We start from the raw sequence: 16,504 nt of genomic DNA on the forward strand, positions 1-16,504 counted from the left end.
CAACGAGAAGAGCCCAGCATCGCGTCTATGATGTTCCTGCCGAAGATGCACAACTTCAGTCTAGTTGTGAGGAAACACCACACACACCCAAGTTGAGAACCACCTATTCAATAATCACCCTGAATTATCCAAGATTTTCAAGTTGATGAAAGTCAAAGAAGATCCAGGAACACTCCCAACTGGAGGAGGCTAAGAGATGACAACTAAATGGTGCATATGATTCTAGACTGGAACCTTCTGCCAGAAAAATAAAGAATATTACTGGAACAATCTTCAAAATGTGATTGGGATCTAAGGATGAGGGCTTCCTAGTGCATTTATGCTAAATCTCAATTTTGATGGCTATATTGTGGTGCTACAGGAAATGCTCTGTTTGTAGGAAATAAACACTAATGTATTCAGGGAGAATGCCGCAACAATGCTGGCAACTTAAATGGCTCAGAAGAGGAAAGTCCTTTGTATTATGGTTGTGGCTTTTCTAAAAATGAGATCATTCCAAAAGCCTGTAACTGTAAAGGAAATAATGGTATTTGGGAAAACCCTTGATGCTTCAGTCTATGCCCAATAGACTAACGGACCCTTGGAAGAGCATTTAAGTCAGAGCGCCCAAGAAAGTTTGTGAAAATTTGTTCCACTTGGTGCTCTCTGCAAGAACCCATAACATACTGAACAGAACTAACCTGTACTATGTTTGTCTAAGTGCTCATAAATACCATCCCCCAGGGGACCAAAGCTTCCTCACATAAATTAGATTTGTCAATAAATCAAGGTTTTTCTTGATTCAGAGAAAGGCAGCGATTTGCTTTCAAAAAATTATCAAATGAGGTTGTACGTCTGTACCACACATAAAGACGCAAGCAAAAAGCAGACAGTATCTGAATTCCTCAACTGAAATATATTGTCCCCACTGCAGAAAAAGACTACACACTTGTAACGTAAATTCAAAGGTGTACCTGGCAACAGCGTCTCTATGGCTTACTCGGGAAAAGCAGCTCCACTTCGTAGGATATGTGCAAAAGCAAGGAAACGTTACACACTCCGACTAACACATTCAAACAGAAGATGAGCTTTCCAAAGTAGGAAATGCTGTCTGGACACCCACCCTTGGTCTTCAGGGCTTCGCAGAGACTACTCCGGTGGGATGAGGAGGCAGGGTCCAACTAAAAAACTGGTGACAACCCACTAAAAGCAGCAGATACCCCACAACACCCCTGCTCTTTTACTGAAAGCACAAGTTAGCCTGGACTGATGACCAGGAATTTCTTTCTTTTCCATCCTTTCCTACTTTCTTCTTTCCCCTCTTCTCCTTCTCTGTCTCCCTCTCCTTCCCTTACCCCTTCTTTCTTTCCATCCTTTGAATTATCGTTATTTGAAAAGATGAGAATTCACCTTTTGAAAATTGATGAAGGATTGGGGTTTGGTCTTTTCCCATCCTTTCTCTTCTCCCTTCCTTTCCCCCTCATACCCCTCCCATCCCCTCCTCCCCTCCCCGCCTCCCTTCCCCTCTCCATTCCATCCTGCCTTGCCTCTTTTTTAAGAAACTGAGCTGCCTTATTTTCATACTCTGAAAAGATGAGGATTTATTATCCACTGAAAACTGACCAAGGGTTGGGATATGGTAGAAAGCAAAAAAGGTTGTTCATTGTATACCCACAATCTGGCATTAAGTAAGGCCTCAATGTTTTTTAATGAAAAATATTTATATTTCTTACCCGGAAGACAAGTGCTATGCTTCTAAAAGTTAAGTCCTCTAGAAAGGAACTTTTTCATTTTGTTATTTTGAAATGCATTAAGCGCTCACAGCTTCCTGCATAGCAAATGGGATTAATGAAGGATGATACCTGAAAATAAGGATGGGCAGATAAGACTCAGAAGGTTCTTTCAAATTTATCTCAGAAGTAAAAGTAGTTCTGTGTAGGGATATTGAAACTATAAAGCAAGGAACAAAAGGATAGAGATTTCCTGCCAAAAGTCTTTGCAAAACTTGACAAACATTTGGGATCTCCCGGGCCTGAACTACCTGATTCAAAGATCCTATACTATTCTTAGTTCATGCATCCTAATTTTAGGTTGTGTATATACTAAGGAAGAAGAAGATGACTATCAAGAGGCAAAAGTAGCTTCCCCCAACTCAGCCACAGAGACCTGATTTCAGTAAAGTGTGTTACTGCCCCACATTCCCAGTCATTATCACCCTATTTTCCTACCCGGGGGGAAAAAAACGTTAATATCTAAGCACTCAAAAAATCACTACTACGCCATGATTTATTTGCATATCTATCCTCAAAACTTGGTAGGTTACAAACTTACTTGTTGATTTTTGTTATAAACTTTTTATATGTTGGTTAATGCCAAGGAAAACCACTTCTACAGTCATGCATGTCCTTGCTGTTCAAAACTCCAAAAATTTTGTTTGCCTCTAATTTACAGAAAATGAAAATTTAACCTGCCCTCAGCACATAAGCTGATAGTGGCTTCAGAATGACTGAGGGAAGGGAATTTTCTTTCTTTTCTTTAGGCGGGTGGGGAGCTTTCTCATTATCATTTTTTCCACATAAGAAGGAGTAGTCAAAAGATATAGTCAATATTTAAATCTTTAAAAATATAGGGCTGGGGATACAGCTCAGCGGCACAAGCACCTATCTGGCAAGTGGAAGGTCCTGAGTTCAATTCCCGGGATAGATAGATAGGTAGGTAGGTAGGTAGGTAGATAGACAGACAGACAGATGGATTATTACCGTACTACTGTAAAAGACACAAAGTAGCAATGAGTGCTACTTGATATGTCTTCTACTGTGATAAAATTTTAATTTACGCATTTACCATATTTCTTGATCACCCCTTTTTCATCATTGAGAGCAATTCCTGTCAAGTAAGAACACTAGCATGTGTCCTCATCCACTTTATCTACCAGATCTGATACTGTACAACTTCTGGATCCTGCCCAGAGTCAAAATGAGCATGAGAGGTAAACATTCCGATCCACTCAGGACAGTGAGGCAGCTGCTGCGCCGTAACTGAAGGCACTCACAGAGAGGACTTCCAGGACTGCTTCAGGAAGCGGCAAGAACAACACAGGTGTTTGAAGTGAGGGGTATTCTGGGAAGGGTTAATAGAGCTATGCCTTTTACTCTAACAAATTTTTTTATTTAAATATTCAGTGTAGTTTTAGCACACCTTATAAATCGTATTTTAACAAGCAAGAGAAATATGAGAAACTTGAGTCTACACATGGACTTCAGTCTACAAAGCAATAAACGATGGGAAAGTCTTCGGTGAGAAGCTGTTCTCGATCTGGTAGTTTATTCATGTTGTCTTCAAAAAGGGGGCTCACAGTAGATTGTTCTGTGGGCTCTAAAGACACATGGGAAATGGCCCTGGAAATGTTTTATTTTCAATTCCTTTTCTTAATTGCATTTCTAAAAGACAACAAGCAGGAAGGGGGTGTATCTGAGTGAGAGAACACTGGCCTAGCATGCATGAGGGTTCATCCCTAGTACCACCACAGAAATAAAATGACACAGAATAACATAAAATGACGTAAAATAAAATGCTGGTGTTACTCTGTCACTACAGAAAGAACATACAAGAACACTGTCTGAAAAGCCTGACGCAGCTATCTGTTGTTTGACGATCGGTTTCAGCTTTAGTGCCTCTGTTGATTTCTTTATAAAATGGGCAACTTGACCTATAATATAAAAGACTCTCTTCAGCTATAAAACTGTATGATCATGGCCATATGTACAGCCATGAAACAGTCACTAATCTCCACGGCTAGAATCAAAATGCACTATTATAATAAAGTGCTGCTGAGTTCTTTCTATACAGGCATCACTGTGCTAATGACTTTTCAGGTATTACCTCAATGCACCTCACAATTATGATGTCCTACTGGATGTCCCAACATCCCATGTGCAAATGAGCAAACAAAGAGCCAGGAAGGTTCCGAAGTCACATCACCACTGAGCAGCAATGTCAGTGTTTGACAAAAAAGCCTGTTTTATGTGTCTCAACTTTTAACTCTTCAATGTCTATCGTTCCATTTTTGGAACACCCCACAACACTGAACATATTAAAACTTTCTCTTTAAATTCTTCTTTCTTAAATTTTTCTAGGTAACACATATAAATTTCATGCAAAATTTTGAAAACTTGCAATCTTCAGCATAAATGGGTGCCGTATTTACTGTATAAAAAAAAAAAGGATACGTGTATAGAAAACTAAGTAGAAAGCAAGCCATCTCAACAGCTATAAATCTCAGTAATTCATCCAGGTGTTGACATAACCCTCAAGGCTGAATCACAAAATACAGCACTTACCCTAGTAGAATCCATTCGACAGTCACATCTTGCATTGCTCTGCAGTACCTAAGTACATACATTTGACTTCCATGCATTTCCACTTAAGAAACATGAACCAGAATAAGATGTGATTAGACCTAGTTTTAATTTAAAAATTAAATAAAAACAACTATAAAGCCAAAACTGAGTGTATGTACAGGAGTCACAAAAGTCCCTCCAAAAAAATAAAAAGGAAGCAGGAACAGAATCCAGATAAGATTATCTCAGGAGACAGTGAAGACTGAGGGAGAGCTCAAGAATACTGATGCTGGGAGCAGAACGCAATGGACAAAATAAACTAGAACCTCCTTATCAAGAGCTGGGAAGAAATCAGGAATAAGAAGCACACACACACAGGACAAGGGAAATAAGGCTCAAAAGGAACAGATCATTCCAGAATAGCCCTGGAACCTGTGTGAATACTCAAATCAGATAAAAGGCATCTTAGCACCAAAACATAATGGAAAGTACTTTTTAAAAAATTTTTATTTTAAAGAGAGCAGTAAATGAGAAACAAACAAAAAATAGAACAGTAGCAGCATACTAGTATCACAAACATAAACAAATCAAAGCGAGAACATTTAAAGTGATACAGGGTCTAAAGACAAAATAATACGAATCAACAGTGGTTGTTACATTACATATCGCTGTCCCCAACTACATTGCTCAGATGACCAGATGTAAGAATGCAAGACTGCTCAAACCATTAAAGAGAATAAGAAAATAATTATTAGATAAGGAAAGTGCTTTTATTAATGGTGTTCTATAATATTTCTGATAAGGAGTTCACTGATGCCTTCTTTGCTAAAGTATTCAGAGATCAAAACTACCAGAATAGAAAACTGTACTTTATTCAATCTCTATAAAATAATGTGTTACTATCCTTTGTGAGAAATCCCCTATACCAACAGATATAATATTCAGTGTCTTCAGTTTTTATACCTTGTTCTTGCAAAGAGTTAGCCCGGTCTAACAATCACTGCATTTGAGTGGCTGGTTTAATACAAAGATGTTACCAAAATCTCTCTTGATCTCTGTACTTAAACCAGACCTTTACAGATCTCTGTGGGTGTTAGATAACGCTGTCGTCCTAAGCTGGAAGCATAAGCCAGAGGGGAAGAACCAGAGGCCAGGCTAGACCTTTGAGGGGAAGAACCAGAGGCCAGGCTAGACCTCTGCAGGATGTAACTATTCAAAACTTAAATGCTCTGAGAACAAACTTTTCAGAAAGCTTTATTTACTATCTCCCCAGAAAACTACTGTCTAGACCATCTTAGACGAAGTATTTTCATTTTAACAAGAAAATCACCTTTTTCTTTGGACCTATAACACTGCCACAACCCATGATTGCCCCAAGGATACCCTGCCCAAGGATACCAAACCAAGGGATGGAGACAGGCTGAAATTTAGCTACGCTATACATAGCTAGGGTTTCACAAGGTCAGGACAGAGAGAAACATTTATTTATCTTTTCTCCAAAGATACCATGGACACCATATGAGTGGATTTCTGTCTATATTAACACACACATCCTTGAATCACTAAGCGTTTGTGGTGAGACTAAAATTTGTAAGGTAAACTAAATTTTATCTCTGTTTTACTCTAACTATAGTTTAATGAACCAATCTGTTTTATGGGCAAGATATCCTTATTCTACTCAACTTTTTTTGAGACAAGGTCTTCCTATGTAGTTCACGCTGGCCCTAAACTCACTATGTAGCCCAGGCTGGCCTTGAACTCTCTGAAATCCTCCTGCCTTAGCCTCAAAAGTGCTGGGATTACAAATGTGTGCCACCACACCTGGCTTTACTCAATCTTTCCATTAATAGTCTTTTATCTTTAACATTTTCACACTAACCACAGGCCCCCAACTATCTTATAAAGGGGTTAGTGAATGAGAATGACATTGACAAAAATAAGCTACAATCTACAAGGTGCAATAATCCATCTTAAAATACAAATAACTGAACTATTATGGCACATCCATTCAGACAAAAAAACTAGACCACCATAATTCTTATCAGAACCAGTAAGCGAAAATCTCTAGTTTTTGCAAAAACTGTTTTTTTATTCTTAAAACTACTACTGTCTTTTGTTCCTAAAGCAAGAACTTTAATTTTCAGAAACAGCCAAAATGGAAAAATGAAAACCAAAGCTATAGAATTCACTGTTGGAAAGTTCTCATCATTCAAAATTTTTGTATCAATCCTTTAAGTATAAAGGATGTTTTTAAAGAGTAAGTATAAAAATAAGGTCATATAATTTTAAAGTTACATTATTTATGCTTACTAAATTAAGTGTAAAATGTAACATTCAGTGCCATCTTATCTATACTTTATTACCCATAGAATGCAGACAAAGGGTATAGTTACAGGGGAGATTATCATGGTTTATTTTTCTCTTTTTTGCTTTTTTCTAGAAAATCTGTATTTCTTAAAGTTACCAAATATGTATTTGGCAATCAGCTGGGAAATTGAGGCAAAAGTTTGAAGCTAAAGCTTGTTTCTTCTAATAGAATATCACCATGATGTCTAAGACTTTGATATGGAAATCTTTATTTTCACTTCTCCAGGTAACAAAAACCCTGCTTAAACTACAATTAACAAAACCCATGCTTTAATCCAAATTATAATAAATCTATAGAAAAAGAGGTCATGTCGATAAATAAAACAATTATTTGCTGATTGCTTAATTGTGCATATTTTATTTAATAGTGTCAAGTGGAAAGAAGGGGATTTACACCAATCTTATTTTAGATTTATAACAATCTAAACACCAGATAAATAAGCAATAGATCAAAGAATTGAATCTGTACCTTCAGATATCAAATCAAACACCCTTCCTATTACACCCTAACTGTGTGCCTTGTGGTATTAAAGGTTATTATATTAAGCTACCTACCATCTTGACTCACTCCCCAGAAATACACTGCAAATGTCTGTTCCAAGAGTTTCAGACATTTATCTTTTAAACTGCCACCTTCAGATCCTGATCACTGTCTGTTTTTCTTATAACTTATGGAACAAGAAAAAAATTTTGAATCACAACCTTTCTTCACCTTCTCCTTACCCTTTACTCCCTACCCCACAAACTGCTCTTACTCAACATGCAGAGCATGATCACTCAAAAACATCTGGCAGGGATAACCAAAATAGGCAGCTGTTTTTATAAGCAGCCCCTTCACCAACCTAGACATAAGAAAACTGACTTAATTATATAAAATGAACTCTGTACACAAGTACACAAGAATCACTTGAGCCAAGAAGGGAGAGAGAAACTGAATCAACGGGTATCACTTTTAATACCTTTGTGTTTTACATAGTGCTATGGTTTGTGTCTGGATCCCCTCCTCCCGCGCCCTCAAAAGCCTCACGTAGTCATGGGGCGGCTTTCTACAGATTTTAACTGATTCCTGGTCCAATGCTGGGATTATGGGTGTGATTGCTACGCCCTCCCTGGGGCGAGTAGCCTGTATACAGTATAAGGGAGGGAAAGAAGCTTGCTCCCTGCTCCTCCCTTTTTGCTCTTGCTGCTTTTGCTGTTTCCTGCTCCATGAACAATTGCCTTCTGCCATGTGCCACTCTGCCTTGGAGCCAGCAAGTATGAAACAAAACCTCCACAAACTGGGAGCTAAATAAATCTTTCCTTTCTTCATTTTGGGTGTCAGGCATTTTGTCTCAGCAATGACAGAAAAGTAACTGACACAAATAGAAAGGTTTGTTTAAATTTAAAAATTCTCCAAGATTTACAACCTTTAATTTCTTCCCCCCTTTTCTGTCTTATCTTCTTTTCTTGGCTTTTCCTGCACTGGGGATAGGAGAAGAGGCAGGGTTGAGACATGGCTTTCTTTCAGACACCCTAGCCTTCCACAGTTCTTTCAGGACCAAACTAAGACTACCATATTCAGAGCTTCTCACATGTGGCCAGCCGCACTGCTGTTTCCTCATGAAAGAGGTGCAGCACACTTTGCGTCACTGACGGCTGGACACTAACCCAACCTCCCTTATCACGCTTTCGGGGAGCATCTAACTGTGTCTTTTTTTTTTTTTCTTTCAGCATTTGCTCAGTTTCTGCATAAGAAGCTTTGAACACAGTGAAAAGTATGCCTTTATTTTTTTCCTTCTCTAAAAAGTAGACAGGTATTAGGAAGGGAAGAATAAAGGCAGGAAAACTGTTTTATACCACAGATATTTTTGGGTACAAATTTCCCAAAGTCTATGACAGTCCCACAATCAACTTGTGTGATTTTCAGAAGACATTAAACCATAAAACGACTAAGTATGTTAAATCACATAAATAACTTTGTAATAGCATGACTATGCTTTCTCTAGAAAAAAAATAATTTAAAGGTCAACGTCATATTTTGAATGAAGGCTTAGAACTCTATGATATTCTAGTTCTCATTTATGTGTATGTTTCACTCTCATGATTTAATGTTTCAGAGTTGGCAGAAGAGCAACCAAGGCTATAGAAAGGAAAAGAAAATGCCTAATATGACAGAAAATAACAACAAAGCACACTTGTTCCAAAAAATGCAAAAAAACCTAATGAATCTGTCTATAAGCTCAGTATCATTTGCTTCGAAACACTTTAAAAGGAAGCAGCCAGCTAGCTATCCATCTCTGGCCCCTGTCGAGATGAGTCTGCCACAAAAGCCACTCATATTTTTAGAAGCCCAAGTCTTGACAAATCAGTTCCTAAGAGTATAATTTGTTACACATTGAGAAAGTCTGAGAACAGAGATCTTGGTTAAAGAGGCTTCCGTATCTTTTTGTAACCTTTCCAAATCTAAGTGTGTGGGAAGAGTATCCATAAATTTAAGTTGAAACTGAAATGTTTAGAATATTTCCAATTTAAAATACTTTAAAATGTGGTCTTTGAAAGGAAATGAAAATGTCCGTTCAAGTATATGAAAAGTTGCTCATCATCACTCGTAAGAGGATTATGAATTAAAAATGAGATACCATTTCCACCGACCAGACTGGGGCGGGAAGGGGGGGACCTGGAGGGCCGGTTAATAAATCACCATGTGGAAAAATAGCATAGGCACTCTCACAGATGGTTGTACAAGATATAGTAGTAAAACCTCTTTAGCAGGAAATTTGCAAATGTCTACTAAAATTTAAATTCCATTTTGCATAAGAACCACAATTCTACTCCTAGAATTTATCCTACAGACATACTCATCCAGGTGTGCCAAGAACTGTGCACATGCTTATTCAGTGCAGTATTACCAATGGCCTAGAGGAACGCTCACCGCATATCACTCTTCTGTGGTGTATTCACACATTCAGAACCATAAAATGTGAGCATGAAAGAAGGTGATCTGTACAGTTTAGTTTAGCAATTAAATGTGTCCTGAGTTCTCCTACAAAGAAAACCTTAAATCATCCTAGCCAGATTCACTCCAGTTCCCTGCAATATAATGCCATGTTCAGAGGGCTTGACAGTTCCACTAGTGAAAGCCCTTACCATAAAATCTCTTTGGCCCTTTAAGAAGCAAAACCCCTGTTGGAGGCCCACTGTGGCCCTGAATTTCCCTTCATAATAAAGTGTTTAAAAAAACTTCCAATTTATTTCTTGCAAAAACAGATCATATATAAATGTAATTGCCACTCTAAGAAACAGGACTGCATTATGCCACAGAATTAATACAGACTGCAAGCATGTTCCCCAAGTCTTCTCCAACTAATCTTGCCAAATGGACGTCTGAAATGTCCTATCGAGACAGGTGGTGTCTGAACAGAACTGGATTTTTGCCTGTAGAATCCCTGGCTGTAACAACTGCTGTAGTTAGTTTTAATTTTCAGTCCTTAAAATTAACTGCTTGCCAACCATTCAGAAAGAGACTGAACAACTTGTTTGCCCTGTTTAACTGCAGAGAAGGAAAGCAGGGCCAAGGGCGGGGGCAGAGGAAGGGGGTGAGGCCGGGCGGGGGAAAGTAAAGGGGGGGAAAGCAGGGACGTTCAGCCAGCACTCCACCATGATCCCATACAGAATAAAGACAGCAAAGCAGACCACTTCATCTATAGGAGAAAAAGGGGGAGCAGCTAGAAAATAAACTGAGTTTCAAAAGATGCTTGCCCTGGGGCTGGGGATTTAGCTCAGCAGCACAGAGCGCCTGCCTGGCAAGCGCAAGGTCCTGAGTTCAATTCCCAGTACCAAAAAAAAAAAAAAGATGCTTGCCCTTTTGTGCTTTTCCTCATAGCAACACAAGGATGTAACTAACTACCTTGTTGGACACAGAACATTACTCTGACAGAAATTTACAATTAAGAATAATAGTAAGAATCACTAATTTTTCTAATGAAAATTTATATCTTAAAAAATTCTATTCCAAACAGATCTGAAATTACTCTTTATACGAACAAAATACAAACACCGAGAATATAAACTCCTTAAAGAAAAATACCAGAGGTTTATCTTGTTTAAATACAATACGGCTCCATCAATGCACTGGCCACCCCAACTGATGGTAAACATGTCTTTCCATGATAAAGGTTGGATAACTGACACTAACAAAAACCTTTCTCTCTACATGCTTAAGTGCTTGATATCAAGGCAGTTAAGTGTCTGTTTATCCTCTAAACCAGTACTGGGTAATACGCGCCAAACACACACTACGGTTACACACTTCTTCTGAAGAGAATATTACCAAGTCCACTACAGAGCTGCTCAACTGAGATTCAAAAAAGACACAAAAACTTTTCTAGGACAACCCAGCGAGAAGATAATAGAGATGAGGTTTTTTAAATCTGCCCGATTTTCAGTCTTTACCAATTGCATCACACTGCTTCCTAATTAGAAATTTAGAGACAAGTTAGTAAAAGGATCATTTTTGTTACATGACATACAATACAAAGATAATCTGTATTTTTGTTTGCCAAAACCCAAGGGAAAAGCTCATTTATTTCATTTTGATGTCTTGCAGTAGGGGATAGTAAAACCTTTCCACATCACTTCTCAATATGATTGTATTCCACCTTCTAAGAAGGGGGTGTTACTAGAAAACCATCTATTATAATCACAAACTCTTGAATCCAATATCAGAACAATTTGAAAATCGCTGATTGAAAAGGGATCAATCAATTCATTTTTTAAAAAAATTAGAAATACACAGCAGTACCTCAGTGGAATGGAGAGTTGCTTCTGCATGGGGCATGCCGAATCTTTTCGGTTATAATTCAAAGACAAATACATCATATCAACTCTTGCCCTGGGACATTTACATCACACACTACTCCCTTCCCCCTTACAACCCAAAATAAAACAACATCTCAAAATAAAGAAAATCTCCCTAAGTAAAATAAACATAAACATATAAGCAGCACACATGCAATAAACATTAATATAATAAGTAATTTCATTAATATAATAACTTTTTAAAAGAGCTCTCCCTTCCACTCCCTGATCCCTATTGTCTGTCTCTTTTTTTAAGGTTTGACAGGGTTAGGTCCTAAACGAAATCCGCAATTTCCCCAGCAAATCCCAATGAGATCTCTTGTTTAGAGGAAATTACCTCCAGAGCCTTGTGAAAGAAATAATTCTGTATCTGGCAAAAGGTTCCTTGGAATTATTTTCTTCTAAGAGCTAAAAAGCATTTTTTTTCTATAAAAGGTTACCAGCTCTAAAAACCTTTCAAGTTTCCAGAAAGCCAGTTTCAACTCTTAATGCTACTATGTGCTTTTGGCTTAAAGCAAAAAGTGAGAGAGAGAAAACTATAGCCAAAATCAAGTTTACGGGGCTGGGGATTTAGCTCAGCGGCAAAGCGCCTTCCTGGCAAGTGCAAAGTCGTGAGTTCGGTTCCCGGTACCAGAGAAAAACCAAAAATAAATAAATAAATAAACAAAATCAAGTTTACTCTACTCATGTCTCCAGATACACAGCATGACTACACCCAGGTACATACGAGGAAGGGTTCCATTTCTCTTTTTTCCTCCTTTTAAAGGTAGAACAGATATATCTAATGCTGCACATGTAATATTTAGGTATAATGAACATAAAACCCCTCGAAAAGTAAAAGTATATCTGAAGAGACACAGTCCTTGTCATGGTTTGGGTTTTTTTTGCAAGGACACATATTCTATAAGATTAGTTATAACAGTTACCCAAATAATCATATACAAGAGAGTGCAGGAAATCTGTCCACATACTAAGGACCAAGGAATGTAGCTGAGGGTCTGGATCACACAGAAATGTCCTGCATGAGTCCAGCTGAAGACCTAGAGCTCATAACAATATCTCATGCAGGCCTGTTTCACAGATCTGCGCTGCAAAGGCCCAAAGGTCAGTGGTGGAATCTAGTAAGTCTGTGCCAGCGGGATGAAAGATCTGTGCTAGCAGGCTGAGGGATCTGCACTGGAGCTAAGAAGCAATGTGCAAAGTAAGAACCAGAGCTCCCCTGAAAAGTTCCACAGCCATCCTCAGCAGCAGTGAGGTACCAAGCTCCTCCAGTGGTGAAGACAGCCGAGTTCCCATCAGGAAAGCAAATGCAGCAAGCTTCTCCAGGGGACTAGCAATGCACCTTCTTCCCCTCCAGAGGCAGGAGGCGATGCGCAAAGTGAGGACCACAGCTCCCCAAAGTGAACCAAAGCTACTCTCAACAAGGTCCAGAGCTCCTCAGAGCATGAAAACAGCCAAGTTCATCAGGAAAGCCAGCATGCCAAGCTCCTCCAACAGAACCAACAGCTCCTACAGCTCCCAACAGCCTCCTTTCTTCCTGTCGAGTTCCGCCTCTTATGCTGCTGGCAACAGTCCTCAGGTGGCCTCCCACACCCAGCACCACGCTTCCTCAGTTCAGCTGGGGGTTGTCAGTCCACCACAGTTATGAACAGATTTCTGGCAAAATCAAAATGGCTCAAAAGTTAGTAACACTAAGATACGCCATATTAAAACCAAGACAGTGGTAATAACCCAAATATCTAGGTAAGCCAAAAAATGTTTACCAGTCTATTCATTGTTTACATATTTAGAGAAGGTAACTGTCATGGTTACTTTTCTCTCCTTGCTGAGACAAAATACCCAATGCCCAAAATGAAGGAAGGAAAGCTTTATTTAGTTTACAGTTTGTGGAGGTTTCAGTCCATACTTGGTTGGGTCTGAGGCAGAAGATAGCAAAGCAACAAGAGCAAAGCGGGGCATGGCAGTGCGTGCAGGCCTCTTTCCCTCCCTCATGTTGTAGAAGGCTACCCCACTCAGGGGGCGGCACTCACACAGTTAACCTTGTAAACTTCTCACATTGACGAAACGAACAACACCCTACAGCAGGAAGGGCACGTCCTTTGCACCCCAGGATGTAGAACTTCTGAGCCACTTAGCCAAGCCTCTAGACTCCCCAAGTGGACACAATGCATCAACCATAACAGTAACTTTAATCTTCCCATATGAGACAGATACAATGTATGGTATTACTGTGATTACAAATAAATTTTTAAATTTTTATTTTACTGCAAAATTCACTAGAATCAGTTTCTTGTAGAACTTAAATACAACAAATAACGTTCACTTGGAAAATTTCACACTTCAACTTAAAGTTGCCAAAACACAATCAACATGTAACAAGAAAATATCTGTGCTTCAAACAGCACTGCAAAAAAACAAAACAAAACAAAACAACACTAGAAAGAAAAGTTAGAAGTGAAGGAGGATCACTCTGAGATAAAAGCAACCTTGTTTTGGCTCACAGCAACCTTTGGGCACTCTGCGGATAAGGAGGTTGTATTAAAAAGTTCTTATGCCGGGGCTGGGGATTTAGCTCAGCGGCAAAAGCGCCTGCCTGGCAAGTGCAAGGTCGTGAGTTCGGTTCCCGGTACCGGAGAAAAACCAAAAAAAAAAAAAAAAGTTCTTATGCCATACTTACTTTCCCTACAACCTTTAACGGAGTTTGATATGCTCAAGTCCCATAATTTATACAGTCCAATTACCTACCCAACATTATACCATAGAGGCATAATCAGAAATGTAAACTGTCACCCTCATAAAAAGAAAATAATGAAGGTGATTAGGACTTAAAATGGACCAGGAGATTGTTCCAGGTACGGCCATAGCTAAATGGCATCAACACTGGGGTCTTGATAACTATTAAAGGAACAAAGTAGGGTTCTTTCTAAAACACATTATTAATAAATACATGTTGTTAATCTTAAAATAAGTGTTTTAATTTAGAGCCTTATAAAAGCCCATTTCTTCATGATGATGCACGTCCTCATTACTCTGAGTGGTGGTTCATTTCCAAAGCTGACCCACCAATATTTATTTAACCAGCAATCTACTAGCATATGGCACAATGAGAAATGAAACAGGTCAAGAAATTGCAAAGCTTCAAATCCACATGAGCAGCTCAACTGAAAGGACTAGAGCCTGGCAAAACAGGATTTTAAAACTGGAGCTCATATAATCCAAATGTTCACACAATTATATACTCCCATGACAAGGTCCAAAGCTTTCCTTCAGAGCCTCAAAGTGCTTCACTCCATAAAGGGAAAAGCTTCTACGCCACATGAAACCCAAGTTTTTTCTATAAACAACAGTTTATCAGTGAAGTGAAGCATCTCTAACAGCTACAGTCCATGCATGCTTACAGAAAATAGTAATTTCATGATAAAAAACTGTACAAAACCTTCCAGTAAAAAAAAAACTAAGAGAAGAGGATCCTAGAATAAATAACATATTTCAAAATGCTAAAGGAAGTTCATCTAAAGTAGGGGTTGAAGGCCCCAGATACACCCATTTTAAAGTAGCTCTTGACCAGTGAATAGTGTGTGTAGAGTTGATTCAGCTACAAGAAAACATTCCAAATGTTTATGTTTGAAAGAAACTCCCAACCTTGCCAAATCACAAGGCAATAATTTAGCACGCCTTTGTCACTGAAATTTATTATTAGTTTTTATTATTATCTTAAAAGAGAAATCTAAATTGTACCTATGTACAATTCAAACAAAAATGTTTATTTAAAGACTCAAATGTTTAATGACTGAATATGCCTTTTCTATTAATTATGACTAAAAATTTTGGCAATAACTCCTTTTTAATATTTTTAACATAACTTTTGACTTTTCCCAAAAGCTTCTATAAACTAATATAACAAAGGTAAGACATTGTTCTTTTCTTAACTGAGGATGGTTTATTGCTTGTTTTGGGATTTTGTCAAAATAAATGAACTACATAGATCTTAGGGATGTTCTACCCTACGATATAATTTAAGACAAATTTCTATTCCTGTTTTCCTACCTGTTCTCTTCAAATCATGAGTCTAAAGCTAAACCACTGAGGTGCTTCATCTCTTTTCTCTCTCCCAAAATGTTATTACACTTTCGTTTGCCTTTTTAATAGAAAAGCTTTTTATGAGATGCCACTTACCCCTCCTGCCTTCAGCAACTTTCTTCTAAAGTCCTCTGTGGGGTTATTGAACGTTAGCTTCTCACAGCGGAGATGATTCACTGGTGGATGGCCTTCAAGATGCAGGAATAAATCATAATCAAAGCGGACTTTCTTAGGTTCTTCCTGGAGGTTAAAACAAAAGTTTAAACAAGCAAAGTTTAGGTGAAAGAGAAAATTTTAGAACAAAGCGTAACTCTTATAAGGACCATAAAAGATCTAGACACCGCTATAGTGTCAAAGCAGCACAGGCCTCGCTCTTCCCAGCCTGCCCTCTACTCTCAGCATGAAAGCGTGCCATTCTCTCTCCTCTTGCTTGCATAAGCCCTGTAGCTATTGCCTTGCTCCTACTCACTGCCCAAACTACTATAAGCTGCCTCCTTGACTAGGTCTTCCTACTTCAGGACACGTCCTCAATTCCTCCACCATTCAGGTTTCAAAATTATCTGTATCTACCCATTTCTACTCCCTGGTTAAAAATTCTATGGCTTCCAATGGCCATTAGGATAAAAATTTAGTGTCACCTGACTGACATGTAAAGTGTTTCTTAATCTGGCTTTTGGCTTCTAATCTCACCAGACCTCAACACCCTGCTGCCCATCTGATGGCCCAACAGTACACTACCACCGACTGCTTCAGTATCTACCTACAGCTCACTACGTTTCACTCTTGCTTTGCACTGTGACCTTCATTGCCTACCTCCATCCCTCTACCTCTTGCTTTACTTGAATAACTTCTCATCCCTCTACAGAGATGGCGCTTTGAGAAGCACTCACTAAACTCTACCC

General features: G+C 38.7%; 1 protein-coding gene across 1 annotated transcript in view; it reads right to left on the reverse strand.

The window, feature by feature from the left end:
• Positions 1–16,504, reverse strand: part of Mllt3 (myeloid/lymphoid or mixed-lineage leukemia; translocated to, 3) — a gene marked incomplete at its 5' end in the record, with an annotated part of 279,146 nt that overhangs the window by 85,659 nt on the left and 176,983 nt on the right. Inside the window, 1 exon segment of the mRNA XM_005388737.2 lies at positions 15,699–15,842. Coding sequence (XP_005388794.1) covers positions 15,699–15,842 — 144 coding nt within the window.

Source organism: Chinchilla lanigera, unplaced genomic scaffold (genome assembly GCF_000276665.1).
Source record: "Chinchilla lanigera isolate Chin_1 unplaced genomic scaffold, ChiLan1.0 scaffold00033, whole genome shotgun sequence".
NCBI classification, from domain to species: Eukaryota; Metazoa; Chordata; class Mammalia; order Rodentia; family Chinchillidae; genus Chinchilla; species Chinchilla lanigera.